Below are 15,215 nucleotides of genomic sequence, written 5' to 3'. Positions count from 1 at the left end.
CAGTTAGAATTAATTTTTATGAATATTATCTGATTTTCAAGAACAGATCCAAAATTAAAGTAGCATCTCAAAGCTTGCACTGTTCTTCAAATTTTTTTGTAATCCTAAAAAAACCACACACCCTTCAAGAGCAAAGATTTACAACTGCTTTTAAACCAAAAACTTCTGCTTTAATAGGAACTACACTGTCATGGACTAGCATAATATGCTGTTACATTACTTCAAGGAACAGCATGTGTCTATATATTAACCTTTCACAGGAAAAAAATCTTTACAGCTCTAAATATATATGGCAGAGATTGCCAAACAAATTTTTTGGATACACTGGTATCACACAATACGGCTGGCCAACTATCGAAGTTGTGCCAAGTCGCATATTCTCCTTCTCCATTTGTAGGCTCATCTTCTTTTCCCCCCACTCTTCACCTCTGCCCTCTTTTCTTTGACAAATTAGATCTTAAATCCACGCTCTCACCTGTCCCATCTTCTTAAAACACGATGGCTCTTTAAACAAAGTGCTCACATCCATGTCCTCATCTTCTCCCAATTTTCCTAACACTAGGATTCCCACACCCGCCTCAACCTACCCCTCCTACAACCCTCCACACATCCCAACCCAAACTCTTCCCTTCGTACACCACAGGTCTGGCCACGGCTCTGTGTCGATGCRCTGGCTCTCCTCAGCATAGACAATTCTGCTCAGACACCTATGACCTGGCAGGAGCTACACTTAGTAATACCTTAACATACAATCGGAGCATGAAGATCTCTAACATATGTTATAGAGATGGACTCTGGGGCACCAAAATGGTATACGATATGCTTTTCTGGACCAGGATTGGAAACAACCACCCCACTCCGGTAGGTTACATATCAGCTACTTGACTGGGCATGGCTGCTGCATTTCAGTATCTGCATCACAGAGTGTTTTGGGGACAGAAAGCAGTAATTCTTCTGCCAAAAATGCAACAGAAATTCAAGAAGTCAGGCCTCAGTTTCTTATTCTATCTTCTCCGCTGTGCTGGACATCAATTTACTGCACGGAAGAACATACCATACTGAGTGAACAACAGCTTCTCCCCTCATAATCCTTGCATTTCTTGCTCAAGTGCTGTGGCTATACAGTCACCCTTCGCTTACAGAGAGGTAACAACTCCAGGTGATGTCCTGGTTTCTTACCACTTATTTCCAACTCCGCCCAGTGCGATTTCTTCCCGTTGGCTGCTTCCTCCGAGGACATAATTGTGTACATCCTCCGCGGATCAGGCGGATCGTACTTCTCCTTGGGCATTCCTGTTGAGACACAAGGAGCAAGAAATCATCATGATATTCCACACCGAGAAGTCTTTACAAGGTAACTGCCATTTAAGAGTTAAATGCAGTATGGGGTATTTGCTCCAAATACTTTGCAAATGTCAAATTAAGATAACCTTTCCGTGTCCATTCACAAACTTCACTGAGCAGGAAAGACTGCTATACAATAGAAAAACAGATTCCTGATGGTCTTAGAACAACAGACTACAGCCTAACTCCCCCAAATTTAACAAAATCTGCTCGTAAACCAATATAAATGTCCTGTCCCGACATCTTTCATGAATATGTCACTGTATCCTTCTAAAAGCTCTTAATCCATTGATCTGCAGTCTCCTTTACCATTGACTTCTAGAAATAAAAGCACTAGCAACTGCCCCAAGACATAAAAATAAGTTTTGGGCTTTCTATTTTCCCGACTGGTCAGAAAGCTGTTAAAGAATTCAAAAATGCTKATTATTCTAAATAGTACATCTTTAAAAAGTGATGAACACCAACAAAAGACTCTCCTTCATATAAACTATAAAGAAAACATTTGCTATTAATCTTGTCTATCAGTTCCAGCTTTACTGCAATTCTCAACTCCTCAGAGAATTCGGCATCCAAGAAAAGCAGCAAGATTTCAGAAAGATCGGTTCAAGCTTGCAAAATAATAGCATTTCCAATCTGAACCTTATCCTACTTTTTGGAATCTGAAACTGTATCTGAGGCCGACATTCCTCTCGTTTCTGCCAGGTGTTAAACACCGAAATGCAACTCCATCGCTCTCATTCTCTTCCACGTCATTCCTGCTAACTTTCCCAGAAGCATTTCTGAATCTCTTATCACATTTTACTACATTCAGCGGTGAAGTCTGAAAGAGAAGTGGCAAAAATTCCTCTCGGAAAAAAACTCCTTCCAGCACTCCTATACATTGACATACTTGCGCTGTCTCACTGCAAAGAGAAGGGAGAAAAAAGCCATTCCTGCCTCAATACTAGAGCCCCGTGCTATAACCCTCCTTGTACCGTTATTCCTCCATCCCAGGAGAAATACATTTGCATTTCAGTCAGTTTAAATGAAGAGCAGAAACAGCTTTAATATATTTTGATTTAAATAAATAAATATTCATTTACATATTAGCCCCATGTTTTTAAATTACATAGCTTTTTAAATTACATTTTTATTTCCAATATAAATAGCAATTATCACAAATAAAAGTAATGCTTTTCCATGGCTCTACCTATATCGAAAAGCTTTTATTTCAAAGAGTCAACCATCTTAAACTGCCATATCCATATATATACAGAAAGGTACAGGCAACAAGCTATAAAATGATCTATATACAATAGACAAGGCAATTAAACAACACTAAYGCAGACAGGATTTAGAAACGAATCCCTCAGAAGTTCGTTCGGAGTTGATACTGTCATACTCACCAAACTGCAGTTTACAGCAATATTACAAAACTATCTAAAAACACTCAGTACAGAGGAAGCTATACTGGTCAAAACCACAACTACTCCTAGATAATCTACCATGTCTTTTAATATTTTCTACAGTGTCAATTTTTTCATATCCTTGGCTAAAATGACATCAGAAGAAATGTAGTACTTGTATACAAAATAAAGAAGCAATAATCCCTACTAGATTAGACTATCAACCAGATTTATTTTCTGTTTATTGAATTTGCTGGAAAATGTTTACTTCACACATTAAAAAAATTTTTACAGCCAGTTATGTGTCTTAATTAGAATAAAGTTTTGAGGTGCCAAATGCTTACTTTAATACAACAGCTGCTTTCTTCTATGAGTTTCCACTCCTTCCCACTCCCACTGTTGGTCAAGAGCAGATTTACACAGTGAAAGGAAATTCCCCTTTAAAAAGTGAATTAGAGGTCGAATGATGAAATTATAAATACCAGCTGGGTTCAGCTTCTTAAAGAACCAAGCTACTTGAGCGCCTAGAACACTAGAATCATAAAATACAACGCTTTTCTCTTTAAACTAAGCTGATTAAAGGAGATAAGATTCAATTCTGACCACTAGAAAGGTAAAAACCTAACTTCTCCCCAAGGGAAGTCTAGCTAGTGTAATAATATATGGCAAAATCGATGTATAAAGCATCTCTTCTGAAATTGCTATAAATGAGTAAGTTTTTCCATGAAGACAGTATCACACAGGAGCACCGTAGATTTTCAAGAATCATTGAACCTCCTTGGTCATTAGATGCTTTCTCTTCCTGCAGCTCCCTGCCTTAATAAATATGTCCCAATCTTACAAAAAAAATGAAGCAGGTATACTAGAGACAGAACTCCCATTCAGTATGGAAGTACAACTAATCCCCAGAGCACAGTCAATCACACGCACTAATTAACAGACTCGCTGAGCAGTGTATTTCCCTCCTTGGTACTAGGAGAGGATGACATACTTTTCCAGTGGGTTTTGTTAATGYGCACTGTAACACTTGCAGAGATTTAAGCATCCAAGGTTTTCACATTGGCTCCTCATGACCCAGTTCATCCCYGTCACCACCCTCCACCACCACCCCAGCTCTGGCCATTTTCCCCTTTCTCGCCGCTGCCCTTCAAAGTGGGCAATTCTCTGGCATTTGGGATTAGCAAGAGGATAAAAAGCAGCAAATGCATGAGGGAGTCTCCTTGCTTAAGGACTACTGGAGCTGCTACACAAGGTGACATTTAGCTGCTCAGTCGCGGACAGGCACCTCTGATACCAGCCACTCCAGAAAAGGAGGCAAATTGTCATGCCACATTTTAGTGCACCTCTATCGATCACGCACAGTTCAAGACTCCTTGGGACCTGACAGCAAGGCCAAATGCGAGTCATATTTCACAGGTCATCGTAAAACACTAGTACGGTACCTTGAAACATTTCACAACTTCACACAGCACAGAGTAGTTCAAGAAAACCATCAGGCTCTTCTATGAGCCATCACTGTCTCTTGTCCTTTCTCCATCCCCCAATTCCTCAATTTAAAACCTGCTGGGTTGCCATAGTTAAAACTTAAATGCTGAGGCAAACATCTGACAAGGAAACCATCAGATTAAGCGATACCGTTTTGTCAGACTAAAGCAATTTTAAGTAAGAGCCATAAAATAGTGCTGAACAAAAACTTACAGCCATTAATAACTGCATCTTTGATAAGTAGCTAATGCGATGACAATTTAGGTCTCTTTCTCAAAAGAGCTTATCACCTGTTATTTGCAGTTATAATATAATAACATTTGTTCAGTTACACAGCCTGCGGAAAGCACCACTGAAAATTAGGCTGTGATTATGTGGAATAAGCTAGTCGGTAAGGGAGAAAATCTTTATAAAAGATATAGCAGAGACGCCCAGAACACATGCCAGACTACACAAATTCAATGAAGGAAAATATGCATTCATACTCAAATTCAACGAAAGAAAATAAGCAAATGAAATTGTTTACTGTCTTGTACCAGGTTATTAAAATTGTATTTAAATAGTTGTGAAAACAGAAGAAATTAAGAGCTTAAGAGATACCTGGCTGTCCGTTCCCACCCCAGGTCACTATCCTAACGCAGAATTAACACTCCTTACTCTATTGCCTAGAAGAGAAGAATTTGGAGGGGTTGCCAGAAGGCCAACTCTCTTTAGTACTACCCAGACAAATGAAAAAAGCTCAGACTACTGCCTGACAAGACTTTGCAATGGTTAGTGGTCTTCTAGCCTGTAGCAAGGCAAAAGGTGGAAACTGGACTAAAAGGTATTTAATGCTCCAAGCAACTATATAAACTGCCAATAAATATTACCTCTAAAATGGAGAAGGGATAGTCTGGAAAAGCTGCTTTGAGGTCAGGGAAAAGGGTATGACTTTTTTCCTGTTCTCCCCTTCTGCCATTTTTATGAAATTGGGGGTGGTGGAGAGAAGGACTTAATCGAACCAGCTAGGTAAGCAGTACTTCTGGAGTAAGCACAGAGCTAGTTTTTTAAAAAACAGAAAATACTACAGCAGTTATGTATCTTGAAATACTTTCTTTAATAAGACAGATGAATTAACTCCATCTCAAAACTAAATGTATTAGACAACTACTGTAGGCCAAATGGGCTATCAGTCCTTTAAGGGTTAACTTTATTATAAATACACATACAGATAGCAAGTTCACTATAAAAAAAACTCTTCTAGAAAGATCAGTTTCTTCCATATCAGAATTTAAACGAGGCAAAAAAATCTGAATTTGAAAACTTCAGAGAAAACAATGAATAAGTGAAAGCACCATGAGTTAATATTAAGACGGAATTTTAACTTTATCTGATCTAATCAACCATTCAGAAAGAACTCCGAGTACTTCCTAAGCAGCATCTACCAAGCCCATTTACAAACATAGGAGTACCTTCAGAAATACCTCATGTTCACTACGCTGAAAGATCAGAAACCTGCTTCCAAAACTTCTTGACAAACATTGATTACTTATTTTGACTTTTGGGGAAGAGGTAGGGGACACTAATGAACTGATGTAGATCAGAAGACAGCCAAGAGGAAGAAATAAACCAAGCAGAACAGCACCATATCAAGCACAGAATTACTCAAACTTCTTGTTACTTTAATTAAAAATACTGAATCAACTATACAAATCCAGATCTAATGAAGTTAAATTTTAAGTAACAAGATAATTTAAGTGCATTTTTCATTTTTCTACGCAGTGCAGTACGACCTACCAAATAAATGACTTTTGCATTGCTGAAAAGTAGCAGGATAAAGAGAGCAATCTGCAGTACTTCCTATTAATTACAAACCCTTTAGCTGGCCAAAGACTTTGTAAGAAAATGATAGCAGATGAGAGAGCTGTTCTTTCCAAATTCTAATACTGGAAGTTCATACCGAACTATGCACTTGCAACCTTGCGCCTTTAACCTTGAAGCTGTTTTCCATGGAATCCAAAATTTCCTTTGACAATGGAATCCAATGGCTTTTCCTACAAATATAAGTGTTTCTTAAATCAACTGGTATGTCTTGAAATCAAAGTTAATTTAGGATCCTCCTCCATCTCTTCATCCCCCCTGGCCACTTGCACTGTGGTTCTACAACAGATTAAGCAGAACTAAGCTGGTCCTGCGGCAGTTCCTTCCTCTCCAGGACTGCGCATTTCCACTTCGCTCTTGAATCAGCACTGACTTCTGTCTGACGACAAAAGGAGCTGGTTAAGAGAGTTAAACTGGCTAAAGCTAAGGGGGAGAAAGAAGGAAGGGGGAAAAAAAAAAAGGGTTTCAGGGGGTCCAGCTTTGTGTATTACACTAGTAATGTGAGTGTGGATTTGCAGCACAGCTGTTGATTGGATTGCAAACATAGCAACAACATTAATTGTCTTCCCGGCCACACCTACCTGAAAGCTGTTCTTGCACAGCAGGAAGCAAAATCTTGCTTCCAACTGCCATCATCCATGCATTAGTTAAATAGTAACACTGAACAAAGTCTAAAATCCTAACTGAAGTCAAAGTACACTGCTTTTTAGATAACTTAAAGCTGCAGCAGTTCTAAAAATGTATAGGCAGATGAAAAACGCTGACCTGTATTTACAGGGTTAAAAATATCTCTACTGTGGAGTTTTATTAGGAAGTGTACAAGTTACTGCTTTAAACTCCAAGTAGTGACCCTCTTTATCAGGAATGCTTGACAGAAGTACATCTGAAAAAATAGCTACTACACTTTGGAGAAAAAAAAACCCTTCATGCTAATTTGATAACATTGTGTATCAACGATTAGTATAAAAAAGCCTAAGGATTGCCAAATAAGTCATTCCTTAAAGTATGCTCATTTCTGGTCAAAGAAATACAATCCATTCTTTAAACAAGTTCTTTTTTTAAAATGGATCAAGCTTATTTTGCTTTCCTGGTCCTCTCACTGTTGGCATTTTACAAAGTTCTATGGTAATTTTACTATAGTTCAGCTTTAACGGGCAAATGAAGCAACAACGCCACGCAAACAGGCACCGTCCCTGGCTGGGATGACAAGGTGCCACATCTACTTCCTCCTCACAAAGAACAAGGGAAGTTGAACAGGCTTACGACAAAACTCAGAACCTGCAGAATTTCACACGCTTGAACTGATGAGTTGAGCCAATGACTGTRCTTGTCCTCAGTCCATACTGTGTATGGACAATAATTAAATTATTATCTTTAACCCTAAAAACAATGGGAGATATATTCATAGGCAAGATGACACGATGAAAAAGGAAGCAAGTCTTCAGCATAATCCAGCTGAACCTCAAGTGTCACATGAAATAAATTTTACATACTTCAGTTTAACTCCCATTTAAGATGATTTGGGAGGACAGTTAAAAAAAAAAATCCTAAAACTTAAAGTGTACATAGTAAAGAATTAAATGTTTTTTCCATATGTCTGATAGACTGTTCCTACATTTCTTCTAAATTTCATGCCAATCTTATTTCTAGCAATGTGTTATTCAGAATATATTAAATTGAAACTTCACATTTTGAAAATAAATCTTAACTTACCCCTACAGTTCTGGATTTCCCCTATTAGCAGGTATACTCAGTAATATGAAACAGTACTCATATCCTGCTGTGAAATATAGCTTGTGGTTATATTTTGCTACAACACGTAACTGTGCAAGTACGTAAACTGAAGTTCAGAAACGCAGGTGTAAACCATCATCTAAAAGATAAAATCTAAAAGAATTAAAGCTTCTTCAAATCAGAGGAATCCTTACTAAAGCATATTAGAACTAAAATTATACATACTTTGATGTTGAATAAAAAGAAATTTGAAGACTTGCCTATGTATTGACATACAATCCTACATTTAATATTGTATGAGTGAACAGCATTGCTCTACTAAAGCACACAAAGAAAACATCAGTGTTGCAAGAAAACACAGATGTTTTTTCCTATTAGTATGCTACTCCTAGGTAAATATCAAGCCCATTATATAAACATCTATTTATTTGTTGAATAGTGTAAACACTGTTGGCATTGTTTAAAATACAGGTATTCAAGTAATTTTCTTTACACTAAGTATACAGTACTGAGAATACAAAATTAGGAAATGTAAGAGACTGGACTATTAGCTAAAGAATAACACCCTCATTTTTTTCAGAATACATACTCTGAATTAAAAATTTACTTTGACCTAGAGTGGGGAGGGATGGCACATTGCAGCTGCTTGCACAGGCGAAACCGGAGTACAACATGGAAGCARCTCAAGCGCGATTCCTGAAACACTCCCTCACCCCTGGGGGATTCAACTATAATGTGTGGGAAAAAGCCTAGATTCCTTTAACCCAGTTTATAGTCTAATGATGGAATAACTTAAATAAATGCTGTTGAGTACCCAACACTAAATCAATTGATTCATTCCAAGTGCTCTTTTCCCTGGTAGGACCACATTTTAGGGGTTGTTAGCATAGTATAATGGCTTCATCAGGGAAGTAATGCTTCTTCATCATATTTTGAGGAGTTCTAAAACTAGAATTTCACATGACTGCCAATACAAAACCACAACTTGCCCTTCCTCTTTTGCTGACTTAGATAATGAGGCTGAATGTGAATATGCATTATGGCTACGTAATGATAAACAAACAGAAGACATTGGTGAAGTCAATACACATTAGTTTATGCAAATCTGCCTGAAATATAATTAATCAAGTAAAATCAAATTACCTGATTTCATGATTAGTAAATTCCCCTACAGTAAATTTAGAGGTTAACAAATACATTTTAATATTCTTTCAAATATTTTGGAGTCCTGCAAAGTCCTTAACCTAACTGAAGCTGACTAAAATGAGACACAGCCCTTCTGAAATGTAAGAAAAGCAAAGCATCTGCTTTAGATTGACTGAGCCATAAAAATTAAAGGACACATTTGCTGTTTTCAAATGAAGATGACGTGATTAGACAATAGAACCGCATGGCACCTTCTAGATCAGGCTCTAAGTTGCAATAAATCCAAAATCAGTCAATTCACATTTTTAAGACAACTCTAATAATAGATTTTAACCTCTGGGCATTTTGATTAAGGTTTGTTTGTCCTTCTCAACTACTTTACAGAAATGCAAACTCCAGAGTTATGAGGTGTGTGGTGAGGGTAGGGGAATTGCCGTTTTCCAAACCTCTGCTTCTGCCTCCCGCAGGACCCCTCCAGTACCTGCCACCGTGATCCGCTGACAGAGGAGCACCTTATAGTTCACTGTTTTGATGGAGAGAGGAGGGGAATACACCTCTGAACCTTGGAAAGAGCGGAAAAACTTATATACCATGGTTTCATGAGTGCCAAAACAGGCAAAGAAGCAATTTTCACTTCCACGTTCAGTTGCTATAAAGGCCAGTTTGGGCTCAAAAGAGAACTCTCAGATGTTCAAGGAGTACTGAAAGCAGGTTTTGGCAAACAGGTCCTCGACTGCTCCATCTTTTTGTCAGATCTACAAGACAACATCCTAATTTACGTCAGAATCATGATATCTCAAGTTCCCGCCTCTTACCCTGCACAACATCTAATCATTAGAAATACTGTGTCCAAATGTTCTCAGCATAACATATAGTCCAGATGACTACAAGAGTTGTCTTAATTATCAGCAATTATACATAATTATGCCTATAGTAAAAGGCTGCTGTATACAAAACAAACACTAATGCAAAACCAAATTGCAAAGCAAAGACTGACCTTTAACTGGTATCCCTAGAAACACTTTGGCTGAAATGTATTAGTTAGAAGTGTATGTTAATACAAGTACTGCACAACATTCAGAATTTCCTATTTTCTATTTTACCATATTCTGTAGTGTCAATACATTTAAAGACCAGGTTAACTAATTACATTAAGAATGTACTTACATTACATAATTATATACTGCATAATAAGATGGAACCTAAAAGATCAGCTTTAAATTGAGGGGTTATCTTAAAACACAGCCTCAATTTTAAAAATGCAAATAGGTGCTGAGACCAAGGCTCAAAAGCTTCACTTACAAATATCCTCAGAAAGCCAGTGAAAATGGTTTTACGCTCTGAAACATTGATGTAATACTATCTCTTATTCCACACATTGTGCCCAGGCCATCATATTTGAAAATGTAGTTATGATTATTCATGAAAACATGAAACAAATTAACTTTTTTTTTATTTAGAATAGAAAAAGCACTACATAATTTGTTATCATGGTCCAATTCAAATTGTAAACCATTCTGAATACAGGCATTTACACCCCTAAGTTTCCTTATCACATTTGCCTTTATGCATCTGCAGAATAATTTCCATGTTCTGYTGTTTTGGGGTGAAAACATGAAGTTATGGCACACAGCATTATTCTGCTCTCCTAGCCTTGCAAGGGAACTAGCTTAGAGGGTAAGACATAACCCAACTATTTTGGATGAAATTCACCCGTTAGTTCGTTTTCAGCATTCCTGCCATAGGCCTGAACAAAAGCTTGACAAAAGACTTCAGAATCTAGCTCCAAAATACTTCCCCTTCCTAAATACAATTTCTAGCTATTTAAATGCTTGTTAATATCAGAGGTGCTAAACTAACTGAAGTTCAGCATATTACAGAACTCGTTCACACAGCGCACGCTGTACCTATCCAGCCACATCCTGCTACAAGCAGCCAGACTATTCATAGATTGTTTTCACCTCAAATTCAACCAACAAGTCCAACAACGCTGCTCCACAACCTCTCTCGAGCAGCAAAGACAACCTGAGGGTTTTTTTCCTATCCCTTATGTTCCACTTCATCACCCCCCTCAGTTGCATCGATGCAGCTGTTTGCAGGACAATGATGTAAACCAGGACAACGATATCATCCAGGTAAGGAAGCGAGTTTTGTTGTTGTTGTTGTTTTAAAAAAAAGGGGGGAAAAAAGGAAAAAAAATCCAATCATGTCACTGGTTGGCTTTCAGCAGTGTGTACATAATGAGTAAACAGCGTAGCAATTTTCCCAGTTTGGCCACTGGAGAAAAATCTTCACATACTACTATTCTTATTTCCTACTTGTATAACAGCGGTACCAGAAAAAAACATGGGGTTATCTAGCCCATTCCTGGAAAATCAGCTACACCTATGCCATGACTGACAATTATTGTAAAATCAGTTCTTAAATCTCCAGAGATGGATCTTTCATGACCTTCCTCAGCCAAGCAAAGATTTAGCTTTAATTATCTTTATTATTATCCTTCACCCAGAACACTTGTTTCTAAAAACACTTGTCCCTAGAAGTATTTGTCTATTTACAGATCAATTATGATTAGGGCAGCCTTGAAATGCCTCTCTTTGAGTCCACCAGACCTTTGCTTTGTCAAGCAAAGATCCTCTGTTGTGTAGCTACAGGTGGATGACAATTGCTGAAACTTCTTAAGAAATTATTAAAAGTATTAATGGTCACAGTTTGGCATAAAATGTCTTAATACTTTTTAAGTATTTAGCCATCTGCTATGCAGTCTCCTTGTTCTGACAGGTGATAGAGATCAGACTGTATACACTCAAACATAGTTTTGTTTGTTTAGTTTCAAGCAGTCCCGTCTTTGTAGGTGCCCTTTCAATGTGTTCCAAAATACATATGAAAAAAATCTGCCTGTGAACTGCAGCCAGCTCTTAAAGCGTCGTGTCTGATCCCTGGCCCTGCAAACTGATCTATGCAGAGGGGTGCTCTTGTGGAGCTCCACTTAAGTCAGATGAAATTGCAGGATCAGTGCTTCGCTCATTAATACATATTCCAAAATATCTGAAGCAGTGAAGCTACACAGATCACTTGCAATGTGCAGTACATTAAATTATGGTATGCATCATGGTCTTCTAACTATGGCAAGATGAAGTATCCTAATGGCATGAACCACCAGATTGGTTTAGCAGTTCCAGAAACCCCCAGTCTTCAAGCTGACACTGAGCATCCTTCCTCTCCTTAACAAGGCAGCAAAGAGCTGAAGGAGGCCTTGGAGATGCTGACATTGGAAAACGGTATAAAATATTTAGAACAGGCTTAACACAGGAAGCTGCTTAACTTGCAGAGTTAAGCTTGCACATCAGGAACACAGTCGAACTAAGATGCACAAGAGAACCACCGCAATGTCAAAGCTCTGACCACCTACACCTAGATGACAGCCTCCATAAAATAGCTAAGGGGTTTCCCAGTCTAGAACAAAACCAAACAAAAACCAAACAAACCAAAAAAACACTCTTCCTGCAGATCTCCATCATAGCATGAACTGGAATCCTAAGAGCCAGTACTTCATTTCCAAAGTAAACAACTATGTATACATTTTCTGCTCCTCGTCCCTCCTTGATTCCTTCACTAAGAAAAGCCCTCTGAGGCATTAAAAAGGATTCATGTTGCAGTGTTACAAAAGAGAAAATTGAGTTGTTGCCAAGTTTTTTTTGTTTTTTTTTAAATGAGCACCATCTTGGAAGTGTTATTAATGCGCAAAAGTGCATGTTAAGCATTTAAACAGCTTTTTCTAAGGGACTGCCTAAGCATTTCTAAACTCTACAAGGTTTTAACTGCAGAAGTCTCTCAATGTAGAAACTGTGAATGCAGGTACCCAAGTTTATGCCAAGCCTTCCTGTTAAGTGGACTTCTACAACCTAATTTCAATGTGGGAACATAACTTACGTGACTTAATACAGTGCTAATAATCTTGCAGGATATTGTACAATAATCACACTTCCAAGTGAGCACCACCAATATCAAAGAGGAAATACAAAACAGATTAAACCCTATGGTGAGCCAGTTCAAGTACTTAACTATAAGACTTTTAAAAATCACACAGTATTTTCAGTGTCAAAATGCTTAACTAACATTACTGAATCCAGTCTAAAGATCTCCTCATGGTTTAAAATCTCAATACACAGATTAAAAAAAACAAGATACATTGTATGCCACAGGGCAAGGGTCAATCTCTCTCTCATGTAACTAGGACTAAAAACAGGGTCTGCAGAGATTATTCTTGTGGGATTTTAAGGTCTGGGTTACTTTTCCAACTCATACATAATTACCACCTTTGGGCACTGTACATTTCTCCTAGCAAAAAAAGTTATGGGGTTAATGCTCGTAAAACATGCACCTAGATTCTAAAGATTGAAAGTAGCTTTCATTCATAAAAATACAGTCTATGCACAGCCTTCACTTAAATTGGTCCCCTTTGGACCAGGGATGTTACAGTACAAATTGTACATATTCACACGTACAGCCAAAATTACATGACAAAACAAGTAAGAGAATAATTCTAAGTGTCAATAGTCTGTTAGCAAACAGAAGAAGCGGGTCTGCAGCCTCTGCAGCAGGGGCTGCACAACCGGAACGAGGAATTCAGGTTCACCACCTGGCATGGTGGTAATCCAAATAATAAGACACACTGCACTGCAGACAAAAATACTTAGCATTTTGGTGTTCCTAGTGATAGGCTAGAGCCTGTTTTTATTTACACTGCCACGCTTTACAAAATGGATGCTTTTGTCATTGAGTTGGGAAATAGTTTTCAGTTTGTTCGCTCTTGGGAGCGTTCTGCCCCCTTTCAAGGGCAGCATTTCCCATCATGAACATTGCACTTGTTTAGAAGAATAAGTCCTCCTAATATCTAGAACAGTTCTACGGGTACCATGCTCATTCAATTTATGACCCTTTGTGACATGTCTTTCAGTCTTTATATATAAAATGTCAAAAGTATTTACCTGCCCATGCAGTATTACAGTCTCATCTATCTTTATATTTCAGTTCTTCCTCTAAAATTCAAGCAAAGCAAACAGCCTGAACACATCAAGACTGTACTCAGAGTTCAACTTCAATATGCAAACAGAAAAGAGATGCATGGTAGTATCCTTTTTAGAAATGGACTGATCCAAGCGATTCAGGTGCAAAGTGAATAAAGAGTTAATCCAAACGCGAAGGGCTCCATTTCAGTAATAGCATGAATAAACCCCCACAGAAGGCTTCATTGCTAGCAGCAAACTCCACAGAGTCCAGATGAACCAGCAGGAAGAACAGAGGGTGGATAATCCTGTAAAATTACCCCAGTGGAAATGTTGATAAATTCCCAATTACGAGACCTGCTCTAGAATGAAAAAAAAAAAAAAAATGCAAAATACAATACAATTACCAGTCAACACTTGCATATCTTCATATTTAAGCCAGATAAATACCACAGGTATTTCTTAATCCCTTGAACTTTGAATTACAGTTACCCATCGTGGCAAAATCTAGATTGAGAAAATAACCCTCAAAAAAGTCAAAGAACCAAAACCCAGAAAACCTGCTAATCACAAAGCAAATGCCTGCCTATGCACTTATATTTTCAGTAATGCATTTTTTTGTGCATCTGCAGAAATACAGACGTTTATTAAAAAAAAAAATACAAGCCTGCTTTACTATGTTTGTTCTGAATACATTTTTTATATTGCAAAAAGCAGAGGAAGCTCTGCACAAATTTTTAACGTTCGCGGAAAAGCTACTAATGAAACGCGTTGGCAATACAGAGGCACAGAAATGGGGTTTTTAAAAGCCTTATACGGCCCCAGACTTAAAATTTTCTAAGGCGTTGTAAGACGAGAGAAGGCGGCACGACGCAAGCCCTGCAGACGGACCCCGGGGGCTCCCCGCGCGATTCCTCCCGCCCGGAGAGCGCAGGCGGCACAAAAAGCCTCCCGTCCAGCCCCGGTTTTCAGACCCCGGGCCAGGTGCAGGGGGACTCACGAAGGCAGTGAAGATCCCTCCCCCCCAATTAGCTCAATTAAAGAGCAACGGCCTCCTCCGAAGCTCCCACCCCGCCGGGGCAGCGACCCCCGGGGGCCGCCGCCGCCGTCCCAATTCCCCTCTGTTTACCCCCGCATGTGTGTGTGTCCCGGCCTCACGTGGCCGCGCAAGTCCCGCCCCCCGCCGGCCCCCATTGGCCGGCCGCGCCGTCCGTCACGCCTCCCCCCTCCCCCCTTCCCCTCCGCCGAGCGC

The 15,215-nt window shown here is 38.9% G+C and overlaps 1 protein-coding gene across 5 annotated transcripts in view; it reads right to left on the bottom strand.

Moving 5' to 3' along the window:
• Positions 1 to 15,028, bottom strand: part of CNOT6 (CCR4-NOT transcription complex subunit 6) — a 33,679-nt gene extending 18,651 nt beyond the window's left edge. The window contains exons 1-3 of one of the 5 annotated variants that reach the window (XM_026063155.1): positions 14,964 to 15,028; positions 13,946 to 14,320; positions 1,180 to 1,293 (exon numbers count right to left, since the gene is read on the bottom strand). In XM_026063155.1, coding sequence (XP_025918940.1) covers positions 1,180 to 1,291 — 112 coding nt within the window. In that variant the 5' untranslated portion in view covers positions 1,292 to 1,293; positions 13,946 to 14,320; positions 14,964 to 15,028. Of the gene's footprint in view, positions 1 to 1,179; positions 1,294 to 3,073; positions 9,492 to 13,945; positions 14,326 to 14,854; positions 14,932 to 14,963 lie in introns of those variants that run through there. The other 4 variants (XM_026063159.1, XM_026063154.1, XM_026063156.1 and 1 more) reach the window with 4 other exon arrangements.
• Between the last annotated feature and the right edge of the window lie 187 nt (positions 15,029 to 15,215).

Source organism: Apteryx rowi, unplaced genomic scaffold (genome assembly GCF_003343035.1).
Source record: "Apteryx rowi isolate R43461 unplaced genomic scaffold, aptRow1 scaffold_2, whole genome shotgun sequence".
In the NCBI taxonomy this organism is placed as follows: Eukaryota; Metazoa; Chordata; class Aves; order Apterygiformes; family Apterygidae; genus Apteryx; species Apteryx rowi.
Note: the sequence above shows the minus strand (reverse complement) of the source record. Positions and strands in the feature narration are given on the sequence as shown.